This window comes from Rhyacophila brunnea, unplaced genomic scaffold (assembly GCF_057557595.1).
Source record: "Rhyacophila brunnea isolate RB1 unplaced genomic scaffold, BYU_Rbru_1.0 scaffold_16, whole genome shotgun sequence".
Classification (NCBI taxonomy): Eukaryota; Metazoa; Arthropoda; class Insecta; order Trichoptera; family Rhyacophilidae; genus Rhyacophila; species Rhyacophila brunnea.
Genome location: NW_028232816.1, coordinates 33753075 through 33769222, shown reverse-complemented (window position 1 = coordinate 33769222; position 16148 = coordinate 33753075). Strand labels below are relative to the sequence as shown.

The 16148-nt window shown below is 35.8% G+C and overlaps 1 protein-coding gene and 1 long non-coding RNA gene across 2 annotated transcripts in view; both read left to right on the top strand.

Moving 5' to 3' along the window:
* Positions 1-16148, top strand: part of LOC147074664 (uncharacterized) — a 257127-nt gene that overhangs the window by 233520 nt on the left and 7459 nt on the right. The gene's annotated exons all lie outside the window — the stretch shown is intronic.
* Positions 13913-15693, top strand: LOC147074665 (dolichyl-diphosphooligosaccharide--protein glycosyltransferase subunit 4). The gene is made up of 3 exons (XM_085943747.1): positions 13913-14046; positions 14374-14492; positions 15616-15693. Exon 2 carries the CDS (start codon positions 14380-14382, stop codon positions 14488-14490), a length of 111 nt encoding a protein of 36 aa, XP_085799873.1. The 5' UTR covers positions 13913-14046; positions 14374-14379; the 3' UTR covers positions 14491-14492; positions 15616-15693.

Sequence of the window (16148 nt, the reverse complement as noted above, 5' to 3'; positions counted from 1 at the left end):
TTCGACACAGATAATTGGGCGGGGGTTCGCTACGCTGAAACCCAAAAACAATATTTGGCGGCCCTGTCTTTCGTTGAGTTCGGACTCAACGATGAGTAACGCCCCTACGATCGTTCATCGCAAACGATACATCTAATGGAGCGTACGATCGCCGGCCTCCAAAATGCGATGCTCGCTCAAAAGAAGTGTATTCGGGACGCGTTACAGCGAGTGGTCGACTCTGTCAGCGACCACACCATCGGTACGGCTCTTTTGAGATGGTCGTAAAGGAGTTCGGGTCCTCTTCAGCACTCCGTGTCTGAGGACGTCACCCGAATCCTTTGTGGAAAACGGGCAGAGTTGGTTCAGACGAGGCGGAAGAAAATCCTCTCCGGTATAAAAGACACCTTCACCCGAAAGGCTCTTAACAAGATCCCACCTAGCGCCGAACATATCTTCAATAAAGATAAACTGGCGGTGTTCCTAGAAAGAGGTGGGGGTCGTGAGAAGGTTTTCGATCAGACCACCAAAGTGGTTGACCAGGGCAGGAAGAGTCAACCTAGCACTTCGTCAGGTGGACACAAGGACACCTTTCGGAGGCAGGGATACACGAGGAGGATACCAGACCAGGTTAGGGGTGGCTTGCCGAGAGGCCCACGCCCATCCAACCGAAGTTTTCCCAGAGATAACCGAGGTGGTGCGAGGGGCACTTACCCTAGACGCAGGTAACCGGGTCTCCCTCACCACGTTCAAAGGGGGACGCCTCCAGCATTTCCAGGAAATCTGGCAGGCCAAGGGTGCACCACCACCATTATTAAAAATAATAACGGGAACCCGTATTCCGTTTATAAAGAAACCCCCTCTAATAATGCCTTCCGTACAATTCCAGAAGGATTTCCAAACGCGACAATCGCCGGAGATCACTTCAAAAATCGCGGAACTGAAGAAATCGGGAGTATTGGAATCGGAAAAACCATCTCCGAGCTTCCTCTCAACCCTGTTCCTAGTAAGGAAGCAAGACGGCAGTCAACGACCCGTCTTCAACCTAAAACGCCTAAACGGTTTCCTACAACCAAGGCCGTTCAAACTGTTCCACCATTTCAAGGTCCCAACATTCCTGCAAAGGGAAGACTGGTTAGTAAAAATAAACCTAAGCCAAGCGTACCTACATGTACCTATAGCTATACAACATCGCCGATTTCTTCGGCTAGTTTACCAAGGAGAACTCCTTCAATTCACGTACCTTCCGTTCGGACTATCGGCAGCACCAAGACTGTTTACCTCATTAACAAACTGGGTGGCCGAACACCTCCGGGGAAAAGGTATGAGAATCTTCACTTACTTAGACGACTTTCTGATGGCAAATCAGTCCAGAGAGATTCTTCTGTTGCAACTGACTTACATGATAGATTTCATGCAGACACTGTCTAGGCTGGATAATCAACAAGAAAAAATCTTGTCTGATTCCAAGCCAACAGCAGGAGTTCTTTGGTATCACGTGGGATACTCACAACAATCGGAAATATCTATCAACAGAGATGTGCACATCACTTCATCACCACCTGCAATTGCAGATCCAAAAAGGCAGTTGGTCGCTCAGGCAGGCCCAAAGCCTCCTCGGGCGACTCAACTTTGCAACCTTCATCACTCCATTGAGGAGGTTGCATTGCCGACGTCTACAACGTACGAGCGCTCAATTATCAAGGAGCCACCCTCACAAAACAACATCGATTCCACCACAAGCTCGAGAGGACATCATGTGGTGGATTCGAGCGGTGGGCTCCTCAGAAAAGATTCACAGGGCAACCTACAATCACTTTCTTACCACAGACGCAGCCGATTCAGGCTGGGGAGCTCAGTTAGACGAGTACCACCTATCAGGTACATGGACAAAACGCCAATCCACGTGGCACTCCAACCGAAAAGAGCTGTATGCAGTACTCTCAGCCATACAACTCCGAGGGCAAACGCTCAGGGGATCAGAATTACTCCTACAAACCGACAACAAAACAGTGGTGGCCTACATCAACAACGAAGGGGGCACAAAGTCCGCAACCCTACTAAGTCTTTGCCGACAGATCCTGGAAATCGCCAATCAGGCCAGTATATCATTGATTGCACAATACTTTCCAGGAAAATACAACTGCGTGGCAGACCATCTCTCACGCAGCAAAATTATCCCAGAATGACACCTAGTTATGGCGGCTACAGCTCCCCTATTTCAAAGATGGGGACTCCCAGACGTAGACTTGTTCGCGTCCAATACAGCCCATGTTGTCGCAACGTATGTCTCACGAACGATGCCCTTGCACTGTTCCACGATGCCTTCAGTCGACAGTGGGACTTCAAACTATCCTGGATATTCCCGCCACCGAATTTAATTCCACAAGTATTGGCACACCTGAACATGACAAGGGGAAAATATTTACTAGTGGCCCCATGGTGGAAGAAGTGTTTTTGGAGCGCAGACCTACAGTAGAGATCACTGGAACCCCCCTACCCGATACCGCACTTGGAGTCATTTCTAGTGGATACGGTGACAAACCATCCACCTCCACAAGTCCGGGACCTATCACTCCAGTTATGGATAATTTTGGGTGGGCAGAGTTAGTTTCTAGCTGGTCGGTAGAGGACAGATCACTTCTCACTTCCGGCTGGCGACCATCCACTTTGAAGACTTATAGACCTGCATGGGACAAATGGAAGACATGGTACATGGCCAACACGATAAGCTTTCATATAACACTATTCTTGTACATAAGTCGGCCATAGCTACCTTTTGCAAACCTATGATCAGTAAAGATATCAGCAGTAACATAGTAGTGCGTCATATGTTAACAGCCATATCCACCCGCAAGACTAGACCTACAAAACCACCGATTTGGGATCCAAGAATAATCGTGGACTACCTCAAGAAAACAACACCACTAGTATACAACTTATATGAAGTTTCACGCAGAAAAGCTATATTATTATTACTCGCATGGGGACGACGGGTTCAAGACCTTATCCTACTCAGTGTAGCAGAATGATAATGGCCTAGTCGATAATGGCGACCATCAAGGCACCGCCAATCTGGATGGAAATTAAGCGCTTCCAGTTGCCAAAACATCGATCCAGTATTTTGGCTACGAAAACTTTACTTATCTGCGTTTCCAATGAGAGAAGAGAAGAGGGTAGTAATATTCCGGCAATATTTATCTCATCAAGAGGCCCCCCAAAACCTGCGACTCGAGCAGTCATCGGAAATTGGGTGAAGTCAGTACTCGCTGATGCAGGGGTACAGGAATCACCAGGCAGTACTCGATCAGCAGTCGCCTCTCTAAATTGGTTAGAGAATTACCCCATAGATGACATCCTGCAGAGGTAATTGGCGCCAAGAAGCTCTTTTTAAATCATATTACCAGAGACCGATAGACACACAGACTTCTACAGCGGGAGAAAAAAATATGTTGACCTCTCTGTTCAGCCCGGTGCACTGAGCCTAAAAGCAAGGAGATGTTATACCTAATTCTCATGTTAGGTTTATCCACCCTATCTTGCGGGATCTATCTTGCTTTACCAGGTGATAACAAACAGATATCTCAAGGGACTTCAGAGTCAATAGCGAATAATGAAAGGAGTTTTACCTACCATTAAAACTCTTATTATTCTTGTTGACTCTGAAGTCCAGAGAACACCTACCTGGTTTCCTTGAGACATATCAAATTGAATAACCAAAGACAAAGGACGCTACGATAGAAGCGTCAGTCCTGCCAGCCTGCTAAACAAGATAAGCAACCAGAGAGATAAATAATCGAGAAGAAAGGGGGTAAAAAGGGACCAGCACAGAAGAACACAAGGCAAAAAATACGATCAACATCTCAAGGGACTTCAGAGTCAACAAGAATAATAAGAGTTTTAATGGTAGGTAAAACTCCTTTCATTATAACTCAGATCGCGCTTGGCCGTAGTCATGGGGCGTGTACGACGCGGAATAGGCGCGGGGACGGGCACGGGTAGAATGTCCGTAGTAGCCCGCGCGCATCCGGTCGTGTTCAGCGTCAAATCAGGGATAGGAAACCATAAACACAGAAAAGTTTTTGCTGGAAAACTCCTATTTGAAATGGCAAAACTTTGCAGCAAAATATGGAGACAATGAAATCAATATGGAAAGCACTTTAACAGAAGAATTTTATAACTTATACAAGAAACTGCGGGAACAACCAGACAAATTTTTCGAATAAGAGTAACATGAGAAAATATTAAATTTGATTAAGTATATTCTAATTGATTTAAGGTTTTTACTATTCTTTTTGAGTCATTTTTTGCGATCCGGGTATCGCCTTTCGGCATCTTCAAACACCACCAATGGTGAATACACACTGTCATCTAATACAGTTAATTCCTGTTTATTTTGTAAATTTATATTTAATAATTTAAATTTAAATTCCATCAAGTACCCTTGGTCGATAATATATTTTGATTATATATTGGATAATATATAAGGAAACTAAGTTTAAAAATGAATTTTGGTGTGAATGTAGGTGTAGAGTATACGCTTCATAACTTTGCACTCCGGCTCTAGGATGGAAATGACGTACCTACTTAATATATTTTATTTTTATTATGTTTATATTTTTTTATTAAGGAAAACAAACATTTACATAGATTACAAATATGTATAAAATAGACTAGAAAAAAGATATTGCAACAAGCAAAGTTTCCATATAAATTATAATATAGTTAAGCCTAACAATCAGCGCTCGAAATGGACAGGAACGCACCGGAGCGCCGTTGTGGTTCGTGAAATTCCAAAATATACCGTTCCGGCTCGTGGATTCATTTAAAATTGCGTTGCGGTTCGTTAGATTGAGATATTTATGTGTGAATGTATCTTTTAAAGTTTTTCTCAAAATTAAAATTATGTCATGCCGGGCGTGCAAGGGTTAAAAATAAAATTTATGACATCCCTAAATTTCTTTCAATTTTCTTTTTTGTGTCGATACATCCGTGTCTAAATGCATTGTCTAAACACTCCAAATAATTGCATACTTACATAAAAAAAAAAGTAACTACAGCTGCAAGCTACAAAAGAATTGTGCCTTTGCTGACATTGTTTGAAAACCTTTTGTACTTAAATAACTTAAATTCAATAAAAAATAAAGTTGGCACCTACATATTTGTATAATAATTTCTAAAGTATGAAATATCTCAGTACAGTCTCGCTTTTACCTTTGACTGGTGTGCATTGCGAATTTACTTACCTACTAATTTATTACTTATATTTTATTGTGAGTGATAAAACTTATTTATTTTCATCGCCATCTAATCGCCGTGTTAATTTTATACCCACGTCTATTTTTGCGGGCAAAATTTTCGGTGGTAAAATTAATATGATAAAGTTTGGTAATTTAAATCGTACAATTCCGCTAAAATCTACTTATTAGTGATAATCGCTTGTTTTTTAAAACATTTTGTATTATTTAAATTTGTTCTCTTAAAATTTGGTTAAACATCTCAGCAGGCGATACCTTTCTATATATTACATATAAGTATATTTTTTTGTCGTCGGTATCCAAACTGATTTAACATATAATGCTGTTGACCAGTGGCCACAAGCAGAATTTTTTCGTTTTGAAAATGATAAATATGAGTGGATATTTATAAATTTTATGAAGGTTTAATTAAGTAGTTGGTACTTCATGTAAATCTGCTAAGAAATTAAGAATTTACTCCGATAAGCATTTAAGATCGACAATACAGTTGAAACAGGGTTTTCTGATTCAATGTCATTTCGACAATTGACTCGACGTGTTAAAAAATATTTATGACGTGTCGTAAACCCTTATTTTTACAATGAATAATAAATAAATGCACCATTATGCCATTTTCCTACAAAAATGTTTTTGGTATGAAACTATTGAATAGCCTACCGTAATTAGTTTATTTTTAAGGGACGTTTCTATTGTGTTATAATTACATACGTTTTAACTTGCTATTTTAAAAATAATAGAAATAATAGATACCTACTATGTAGAGAACTTTTAGTTAATTTTTGTTTGTAAATTTGTTTTAAAAAAAAAGGAATATTGTCCAATAAAATTTTATTACTATCATAATAATAAATTATTGTTCTGTATTATCATTATTCATCACCGTGGCAATAATAATGACTATAATGAGACTAGGTAAGGACAAACATCACAAATTGAATCGTTTCGTTGAAAATACACTCACAAATTAGGTAGGTACGTGTTCAGTGCGGACATCTAATAATTTTAGATGGTAGTCATAGATTAAATAAATACGGTGGTAAGTGTACGTATATTACAATAATGGTAACCAAAGCATCATCATTGTAACATATAGGTCATGGTCTCCACAACGAGGGGCTGAAAGGGCTCTAACCTGGGAGCCCGTGCTCAGGAGGAGCCCGGCGAGGCGAATTGACCAGATAAGTGAGATAAACACACATCACAAATTTGCTTTAATAGTAAAAAAAAGAATTTTCTTACAATACTATTATTTATAGTTATGTGGTTATACGAAACAATTCTTAATTGTTTATCAATACTCGACATCTCCATAATTCGTATGGATGTTTTAAAATATACAATAAAACACTAAATATACAGATTATTGTTACCCCGTACATACTGCCTTTATTCTTAGCGATAAGAAGGGGGCCCCACCGAAGATCCTAGCCTGGGGGCCAGCTTCACGATGTGGGGCCTATGGTATAGGTATATACATACATTACAATATTAGTCCTTATAATGTTGAATATAGGTAGGTACCTACTGATTAATGACAATTTTATATTATTCTATAGGAATCGTGTTTAGCAACTCGAGTTGCACCTTCCGTCATGTTTTATCTTATATAATTAATGATACTTCTTCTTCTACCCTGTCATGTCCTAATATTGGGGCATAGGGCAAGCATTGGCGCCACTTCCCTCGGTCCATCGCCATGCGCCTCCCGCCATGTCAGACCTGCAGCAAATAGGTCACTTTTGTAGCACCGCTGCAGGGTGAGGGAGAGGCGGCCACGGCGATGGAACCCTTGAGGCTGTGCCACAAGGGTACGAAGTGCCGCACTCTTTGGCGGCATCCGAAATACGTGTCCCAGCCACGTAAATCGTCTCTTCGTGATAACTTCAATCACCGAAGGCTGCTGTGCTCACGAACTCGGGTATTTGTAACGCGGTCGTACCAATGTACCCCTAAGATTCGGCGGAGACATCGATTCTCAAAGCTCAAAAGCCAATAATTAATGATACACCATTGGTAATTTAAAATGCTATAATTACGTAGTTTGGTGATGATGGCTTGAAGCTTTTCTTAGAAGTAGGTATGGCCTAATGGCCCTTATGGTGGAGAAGGTACAAAAGAAATCTTTGAGGATCCTTTGTTTGAAGCTGTGTGGATGCCATCCATGGCTTTATCCGATTGATTTATCTTAAGAATGCTTACACACTGTGTTCAACCAAATCGCGTCGGATATTGGTATATTCCTCTTGCGTGAGAACGAGTTTATGTGAACGATTTATAAATTCTTTGTTTTATAACGTCTTAAATAATTAAATGGCGTAGTTAGCTCTATCGGTGTACAGATATGTACTGTATAAATTTTGTATTTACTCGTCTCTGTATAGGTACTTACTATTTTTTCTAATAGTTGCTGCATCTATTTCTTTATTTTTAAACACTATTTTAATACTATTTCTTTGATTTTTTTAAAAATATTCTGTGCTCGTCTTGAATCTATAATCTGTAAAATTTGTTATATGTAAATTAATTTTTAATTTGAATCTTTATGGTAGGTATGTGGATATGTTGTTTTTTAAGTTTAATTAATTAACAAACTGAACTATCCCAAATGAGACAGTAATATAAGTTATAAGCAGTGACGAGTGGTGGTAGAAGTAACATGCCTGCTGATTATGGGTGGTAAATAAAGTAAGAGTAAAGAATAATACAATTCTTGACGGTATACTTTGTTGAGACGAGGTTCTTTCGCCTGCGGCACTGACAATCCTTGCCCACTTGCTTAATATACATCCACGTAAGAAGTTCAAAGTTTATTGTTGCATTTATACATCCAACGTACGTACGTATGTAAAGAAAAAAATTAAGCATACCGTTTTTTCGGAAAATTATAGAGCGTTCCTGTTCGTGAAATTTTCCATTTCGAGCACTGCTAACAATATATATAAAGCAAGAAGAACATAAAATACAGAAAAATTAGATACCTAAAGAGATAAATGAGAAAGAATATTGAATAATTATATACAAAAAAAAACATTTTTTAAGTACCTTTATAAATATAAGTAAGATAAGTATACAATATTATAAGTATGTGTGTTAAGAATTATTGAAATTTAAACATATTATTTTTACATATAATATTATTTATATGGTTAAAAGTGCAAAATTATAAAACGTATACCTATTTTACATCACTTCGCACTATCTATGCTTTGCGAAGATAATACCACAAATGCACCTGACGCGCGCGGTTTAGAGCTCTCACAGACGGGATTCCGGTGTCGAGCCACCGAAGAATCCAGCCACTCTACACTGCAGTGGCTATGGCAGCCACTGAATTCATATCGCACCATCACAACTAAACCGCCACAAGTGCAAAATTATATGATTTGAGTTAATTATTACGTTTAATCGCTTCACCGCGGAACATTTAATTACTATTTCAATACCACGTTTAAATAACATGCTAATTACATATAATGGCCACCAAATGAGGATACAACAGCTGTGCTGTCAGCGCTGTAAGGATTAATAGTCTATCATTCATAGTAGGGGAAATGTGTTCAAAATGGCACAGTGGGTAAAAATAAACTTTTGCTCTACTGGCAAAATGGTGCAGTCTAACATGATGCAACTAGCTCAGGAACAATGCATGACCCTTCTTTTAAATATTCAGCCATATTGAGTTTACTCAAAACAGCCGTACAAGAAGATACAGTGGAAAGATTTGTGAACCAAACGAATATTTTTGCAGCTTGTCGACAAAAGGTAATATTACATGTATTTTATATTATTAAATCTATATATATATATATATATATATATAAACCAGCTTAAGTAGCCGTTATTAGTGTTCATGTACGATGTAAATTTATCATATTTACTGAAGTGTAAACTGCATTTTTTTAAACGAATTTGCCAAATTCATTTGATTGGGATAAAATGGCATACATTATGGTAGGCTAAAACGGCATATTATGTGATTTATGATTTTATTGTTTCTGAAAGATTATGTTCCGAAATTACCTACGTAAAACTCGTTTTAGCTGTGAAAATGAATGGAAGAACTTAAAGAAGGCATTTTTAAATAGAAATAAAACAATAAAAACGGAGATAAACATCTTGGAAGATTTATGACTACTTTTCCAGTGGAAATTGAATGTCAAAATATGAAATTTTTATTTGATAATATATTTTTGTTTCTATTTTTGACAAATATTTATGTCGTTTGCCATTTTGTACAACCGGAGGGGTGAAATGATTTTTAACTACACGTTTTTACTTCTTTTTTTAAAAGTTGTTTGACTTTATTCATGCTCCGTTTTTATAATAAATTATACGTTTTGATATTCTTTTTTTCATTAAACTAAACACTATGCCATTTTGTACACCCTTCTCCTACATGTACCGAAAATTTCATATCTATAAGTCAAAAGATCGTTCATTTTCTAAATATATTTCGAAAACACAGTACAAAAATGTGAAAGGTAAAACCAATTTTGCGTTAGGCGGTTTAATTTAAATGGTGCGGTTTCATTACGTTCGTCTAATTAATAATAATATAATAATAAACACATGTTGGTCGAAGAATACAATATTATTATTATTATTACGTATTGTTATTATGACGGTGAATCATAAAGAATTACTAGCCGCAATAAAAATGTTCTTTGGTCGATGCAGCAACTACAAACCATTTATTTTATACAATGCGTATAGAATACGTTGTTCAATAATTATATTATATCTAATAGCTTTTTCGCAGGTACCTATAACTAACATAGATACATACAAATACCAACTAATATATACCTAAAGTAATACTATAACTAACTAAAATATACTAAACGTTAATTTATTTAGATTTAGAATATTTTATATCTACTAATCCGAAATGCCACACTATACCACTTACCGTGATTAAATTAGTTATAAGACCTTAAGTATATAAAATGCAGGCTAACGTTCATTTCTAAAAGAACACACGCCCGTTCTATTCAATCATGTATTTAGGTATTACAGGAGCGAAGGGTAAAGGTAGGCTGTTAAGATCCGCCATAATTAGTGCACATTAAACTTTTTTAGTCATACGTATTTGTTTTTATTGAACAATTTACAGATATTATTGGTTAGATTTTTAAAATCAATTAAACCCTGCCTAAACCAAACCATACTAATTTTGGTATATTTTGGGCGATACGACAAAATTGTGCATACCTTTTCATTCATACTTATTTGTTTTCGTTGGATTAAGAATAAATATCATTACACATTTTGTTGGTTGTTTTTTTTAATTCATTAAGCCTTGTCTAAACCAAACTATAAAAGATTAAAAAATTATTATTCTATCTTTAAAATATTCAAAGTTATGTATGGTTTAATTGCATAATTATAGATATTTTATAGATAGGTATTTTTTTCTATTATATATTATGGCTTGGTTTCGCAGGGTTTAATTGAATTAAAAAAACGAAACAACAGCATCTGTAAATTGTGGTGTTATTTCAATGAAAAAAATACTAATACCTGATAAAGTTTCGTGTGCACTATATATAGTGGATCTTAACAGCCTACCTCCACCCTTGGCTACTGAGGTATTATTATTTGATTTAAATATATATAACGTGGAAAGACACATGATTCATGACATGCAACGGCAGGTACCTTGCTACATATTTCATTCAAAAAACACTTTTAGAAAATAAAAGGTTTTTATTTTTTTTTACTTTTTCCACATTTTATTTCATAATTTTGATATACAAGCGCTTTTATCCTAGCGTAAATTTTCAATTGAATAACAGTAAAAAATATAGGTAGGTACATATTATTGAATAAAAAATATTTATAGAGAACGTCGGTTTCGATTGTTTACTTAAATTAATACTAACTTGTTGGTGATATTTGTACTTATTTATAAATTACTGATTTATATACATTATGAGATTGCCTAATTTTATCATAGAAAAATTTGCTGTGTTTAAAATTCACCTACCGTATGTTTAAAAAAAGGTTCCCTATCAATGACAAATTTTGTATTGTACATTATGTAAGGTTCGTTTCTTTCAACATGAACGAAACAAATCAAATTAAACCATAGACAATATACATACAAATTGTAGTTGACCGGAAATGGTTTGAGATTTGACGTTTGGTTCAGTGTATCATTGAAAATCAAACCTTCTCGGACCATCAGAAATGGTTTGACATGAAACGTCAAACCAATTCGGACGATCCATAGACTAATGGCAATCTGTCAAAGTGTTTTGGCATTTCGGCATTTATATATCGTGAGGTGTTCATATTAATATGTTAGATATTTACACCATAGGAGTTCACTTGAATTATATGTATTATAGATTAATAATTAATACCTATTATTCATAAGTAACCATACGCGAACAAGACGCCGCTTTTGGTGTTATTATCTCAAAATCCAGCACTATTTTCTATGCAAGTTCGATTTAATATCATTACTATAATTATTATGTCAGACAAAGAATTTATTTTCATTTTATTTATATTTTGTAACGGAGATTCTAAACTACAAACTGTGTTAAATCAACCCGGAATGATCTTTATATTACCCAGCGAATTTAATATGTTCGATTGTCGTCTAAGTCACAATATAATACTGTCGACATGAACAAGTGTTCAATTATGAAAAGCTCTAATCAAAAGTAATTTTTAAAAACTCGTCATACCTATAAATCTTATAAATTAACTAAATGGCTACCTATTTATGAAGCATTCTTTATATTTTGTATATTTAAAATGAATGAATACGACAGTTTGTTAAATTTGTATCATTGTAGACCACGATAGGAGGTTAGAATTTCATGACAAGTTGACGTTTCAAATATGTTTCTGTTTTAGAGACTAATATATTATGAATTAATTTTAAGTACTGGCAACACTAATTAGTTGTCAGAAAAGCGTTTCCGTGGACATTCTACCAAACGGTTCCAAATCAAATAAATCCAACGGTACCATTTGATTCGTTCAGTTCAGGTTCAATGATACGAACTTGTAGTTGTGAACGCTCGATAAATACAAATTTCATTATTCCCATCCTAACCAAATAATAAAAAAATATATTTCCTATCTATAAAATATCCAAAGTTGTGTACCTATAATTTAATCGCATAATTTTAGAGTATTTTTTACTATTAGCTATGGTTTTTGCAGGTTTCATCGAATTTAAAAAAACTTAGTACACCATCTGCAAATTTTAGTTTTTTTTTAATGAAAACAGAATAATATTAAATACGATTTAATAACAATAAACAATAATTTAAAATTTATTCTGCTCATTATGATCTGCCTAATCAAATAATAAAAAATATTATCATATCTATAAAATAACCAAAGTTATGTACCTACCTATAATTTAATCACATAATTTTAGATGCCTATTAATATTAATTATGCGTCAATGATAAATTAAAATTTACAAAATAAAAGCGCCGAGGAGTTCAATGAAAAGACAATAGGTAATTAGACCTGGCTTCAGCAATAAAAATAATTACACGACAAAGTATGGCAAATACATTGAGATAAAAACTTGTAAGTATTTATTTCTTTACATACCTACTTAAGTAGGTATTTTGAAGATGCTCGGCCAAACTGATCTATTTGATTATAAACTATTGTCAATAATGAATTTCATCAAATCGATCGTAAGAAATTTTCTCACCAACACCACCATCTGTTAATTGTCTTTTTTTTATTGAAAACAGAATAATATTAATTTTTTTTTCAAGGATCAGTATGAAACACTGTTTTTATTTATGCATTTTATTTTGAAGAAATTCTTATTTAGCTCAAAAACATGCCTATTAATATTAATTTTATTATGTGTCAATGATAAATTCAATTTTACAAATAATAATAGCATACGTGTCGCATCAAAGCGGCCTTTGTTTGAATTATTATTAATATTACGATCGCCGGAGTTTCGGCCGAGGAAATGAATAAAAAAAGGTAATAAAAACCGAGCTGCGTAAATAATAATGAGTTCAAGCGGCTTGACATTGTGGCGGGCAACGGAAAAGTGTGCGATTCTCGTAAACACGAGTATCTTCCGTCTGAACGCTCCCATTTAGTTATGTGTAAATGCGGAATCTCCGCCGCGCAGGTGGCTTAAAAAAAGTGCGATACGGGTGTATTCCGTCTGAACGCTCCCATTTAGTTATGTGTAAATGCGGAATCCCGTCTGAAAGCCCGCTAAGCTCATAATGGTTTGAGACACCCGCTGCTCGCTCGTTTCCCGCATTGGCGCCTGTCCATTCTGCGGACATCTCTATGCGCGCAGTATGGGAAGAGCCCGCCGCATGTACGATCTTGTCTGCGCCAAGCTACACGCACCAAAACAACAAGCGCGAACACCCGTCCCCGCACATTGTCTACGGACATGTCGAGACGTGTTCATACGTTTGAGTTGCCTGCACCGCCGCCACCCCGCGCCCGCCAACCACAACGTCCGATAAGACAATACCTACCTACCTACCTAGTTGAATATAATTTAAAATTAAGTACAAATTTACATGAAAATATGGTAGGAATAATGATGTTTTTCTATTTCAATTATTTAGTTATACCTACACTGTCATTAAATTTGTAAAAAAAAATATTTAACGGTTCCATCAAATTCTTGAGTGAGTGATTTTGACGTAGATGCATATCAATTTTTTTAGTCTGGCAATATTAACCTTGTCTATTGTCGCAAGTTGACAATTGCCGTCATAGATAATATATTTCACGTTGTCAAAGCTCGCCGGCAAATTAACTATTACGTGGCTCGTAGTCAAAACAATTTGTAAGTTTTGGTTCGCATTATTATTTAATATTGAGCTGAGTTTTAGCATAAATGTAAAGGAATTCTTAAATATTCTGTATCCATTGTTATAAGTTTTCAGTTGATCATTATCATTTGATGTTTTTTTTAATAAAATGCCTGTATAATTTTGGTTTCTACGCATGATCACTTTCGATATCGTTATTATTCCAATATTGAAGACGTTTTTCATTGAATATCAACGTCTAACTCATTGGCCGTAGTTATTTGAATAGTCCCTTATAATTGAAGGCATTCATGCCTTCATTTTACTTGTGGAAATAAAATAATTCTTGTTTTTATTTTCAGGTAAAAATGATTACTGACGTCCAACTTGCCATCTTTTCAAATATCCTTGGAATATCCCTGTTTCTTCTAGTTGTCTTGTACCACTACATTAACGCAAATGCAACCAGACAGAATTAATGGTAAAGACACTAACTTTTTCAATGATTTATACTAATTTTATAAGAAGACCAGCCTGTAAAGTGGGACTACGATCTTACATGGCCGGAATTCAAGTTTTCCGCCAATTCTGTGTAGTTTTTGCAGCCCCGTTACATTTAATGGGTCTTTTTACTGGTTCTCCGCCACCGGCCGCTGTCATCTGTCAGTGAGCGCAGTGTTGCCAACCGAACTATAATTATAGTACATTTTGATTCGCGTACTATTCGAAAAGTTACATTTTCGTCCGCGTACTATTAAAAAAGTATAGTACGTCAAAAATACCACAATTAAAAAAATGCAATTTTTTTATAGTACTTATTCCACTTTAATTAATATATTAGGACCGGTTTCGTCCGCCTCAGTGGGACATTTTCAACGTTGAAAATGTCCCACTGAGGCGGACGAAACCGGTCCTAATATATTAATTAAAGTGGAATAAGTACTATAAAAAATAGCATAAATAAGATCTCAGTGTGCGATTTTAGTCAATGGACATGGTTTTGCGCTGTATACCTACTCTAAAAAACTAACGTGACAGTTAATGACGGCGGCCGGTGTTAGCATTTTTCGGTAGTAAGAGGTGTTATAATTAAGTAGGACATCAGAATTTCTCGAATTCTCCGTTATGTTTGTGACAGACAAAAAACTTTCATTTTCTCTACACGTACTATAATTTTTGCCGAAATACTATAATGGCTTGGACCGCGTACTATAATTCGATGACAAAAAGATAGCTAAAATTCAAAATGGCGACTGACAGATTACGATGACGGAGAACCAGTAAAAAGCACCCATTTAATTCCTGTTTTATTTTTTGGAATATTCAAAATTTAATTAAGTAAGTATATTTTCATATTTTAAAACATTCAATTCAATGCATAGCAATTATTGACAATCATTGCAATCATCCCATCCCAATGATAACCAAGCAACAATTACGTTGCGCTGCAGAAAAATCTGCAAGCATAACCCAATTTTTCCCCTTAAAGATAATGTTGTATTCACTCTGAGTGCATATTAATTATTGACTGAGATAGAATTTACTTGGCAGAATTACATTATACAACTGAATGAAATTAATGTATATTGTTTTATTCATTTCAGATGGGCCGATTCACAATTTAGTTGTTAAGTAATACTGTATAAGCTTTGATTCCAATAAATGTAATTTTCGTAATGTGACCTGTAGTTTTCATTCTCAAAATTCTCACCACAAATTTACTGGTATAACCTCAGAGTAATGATAAATAGAAAGGACCTATTTTTCAGCAAAATGAAGCCGTGTTTCTACTGTATAACGCACAATAGAACAACGATTTTATTATTATCAACTTAACTATGAATGATATTCTTAACTGTAAAGGTGGACTTCTGGATAGGATTTTCAGGATCGCTATTTTATCAATTTCACGATGTACATTACCTTTGATACGAGAGGATGTGTACCACCCTACATTGGTTTTATTACACGTATTTCATGCGATTCGCCCGCTGCGAACAGAAATTCCCTCACACGAAGCTAATTGGTGTGGGGGATGGACGTTTGATGGTGGAAATTTCAAGCTGCTTTACTCTTTAATGAGTGAAGTAGATTGGAGTGAGTTGCGTGAGATTTTTGATGTGAATGAGGCGGTACA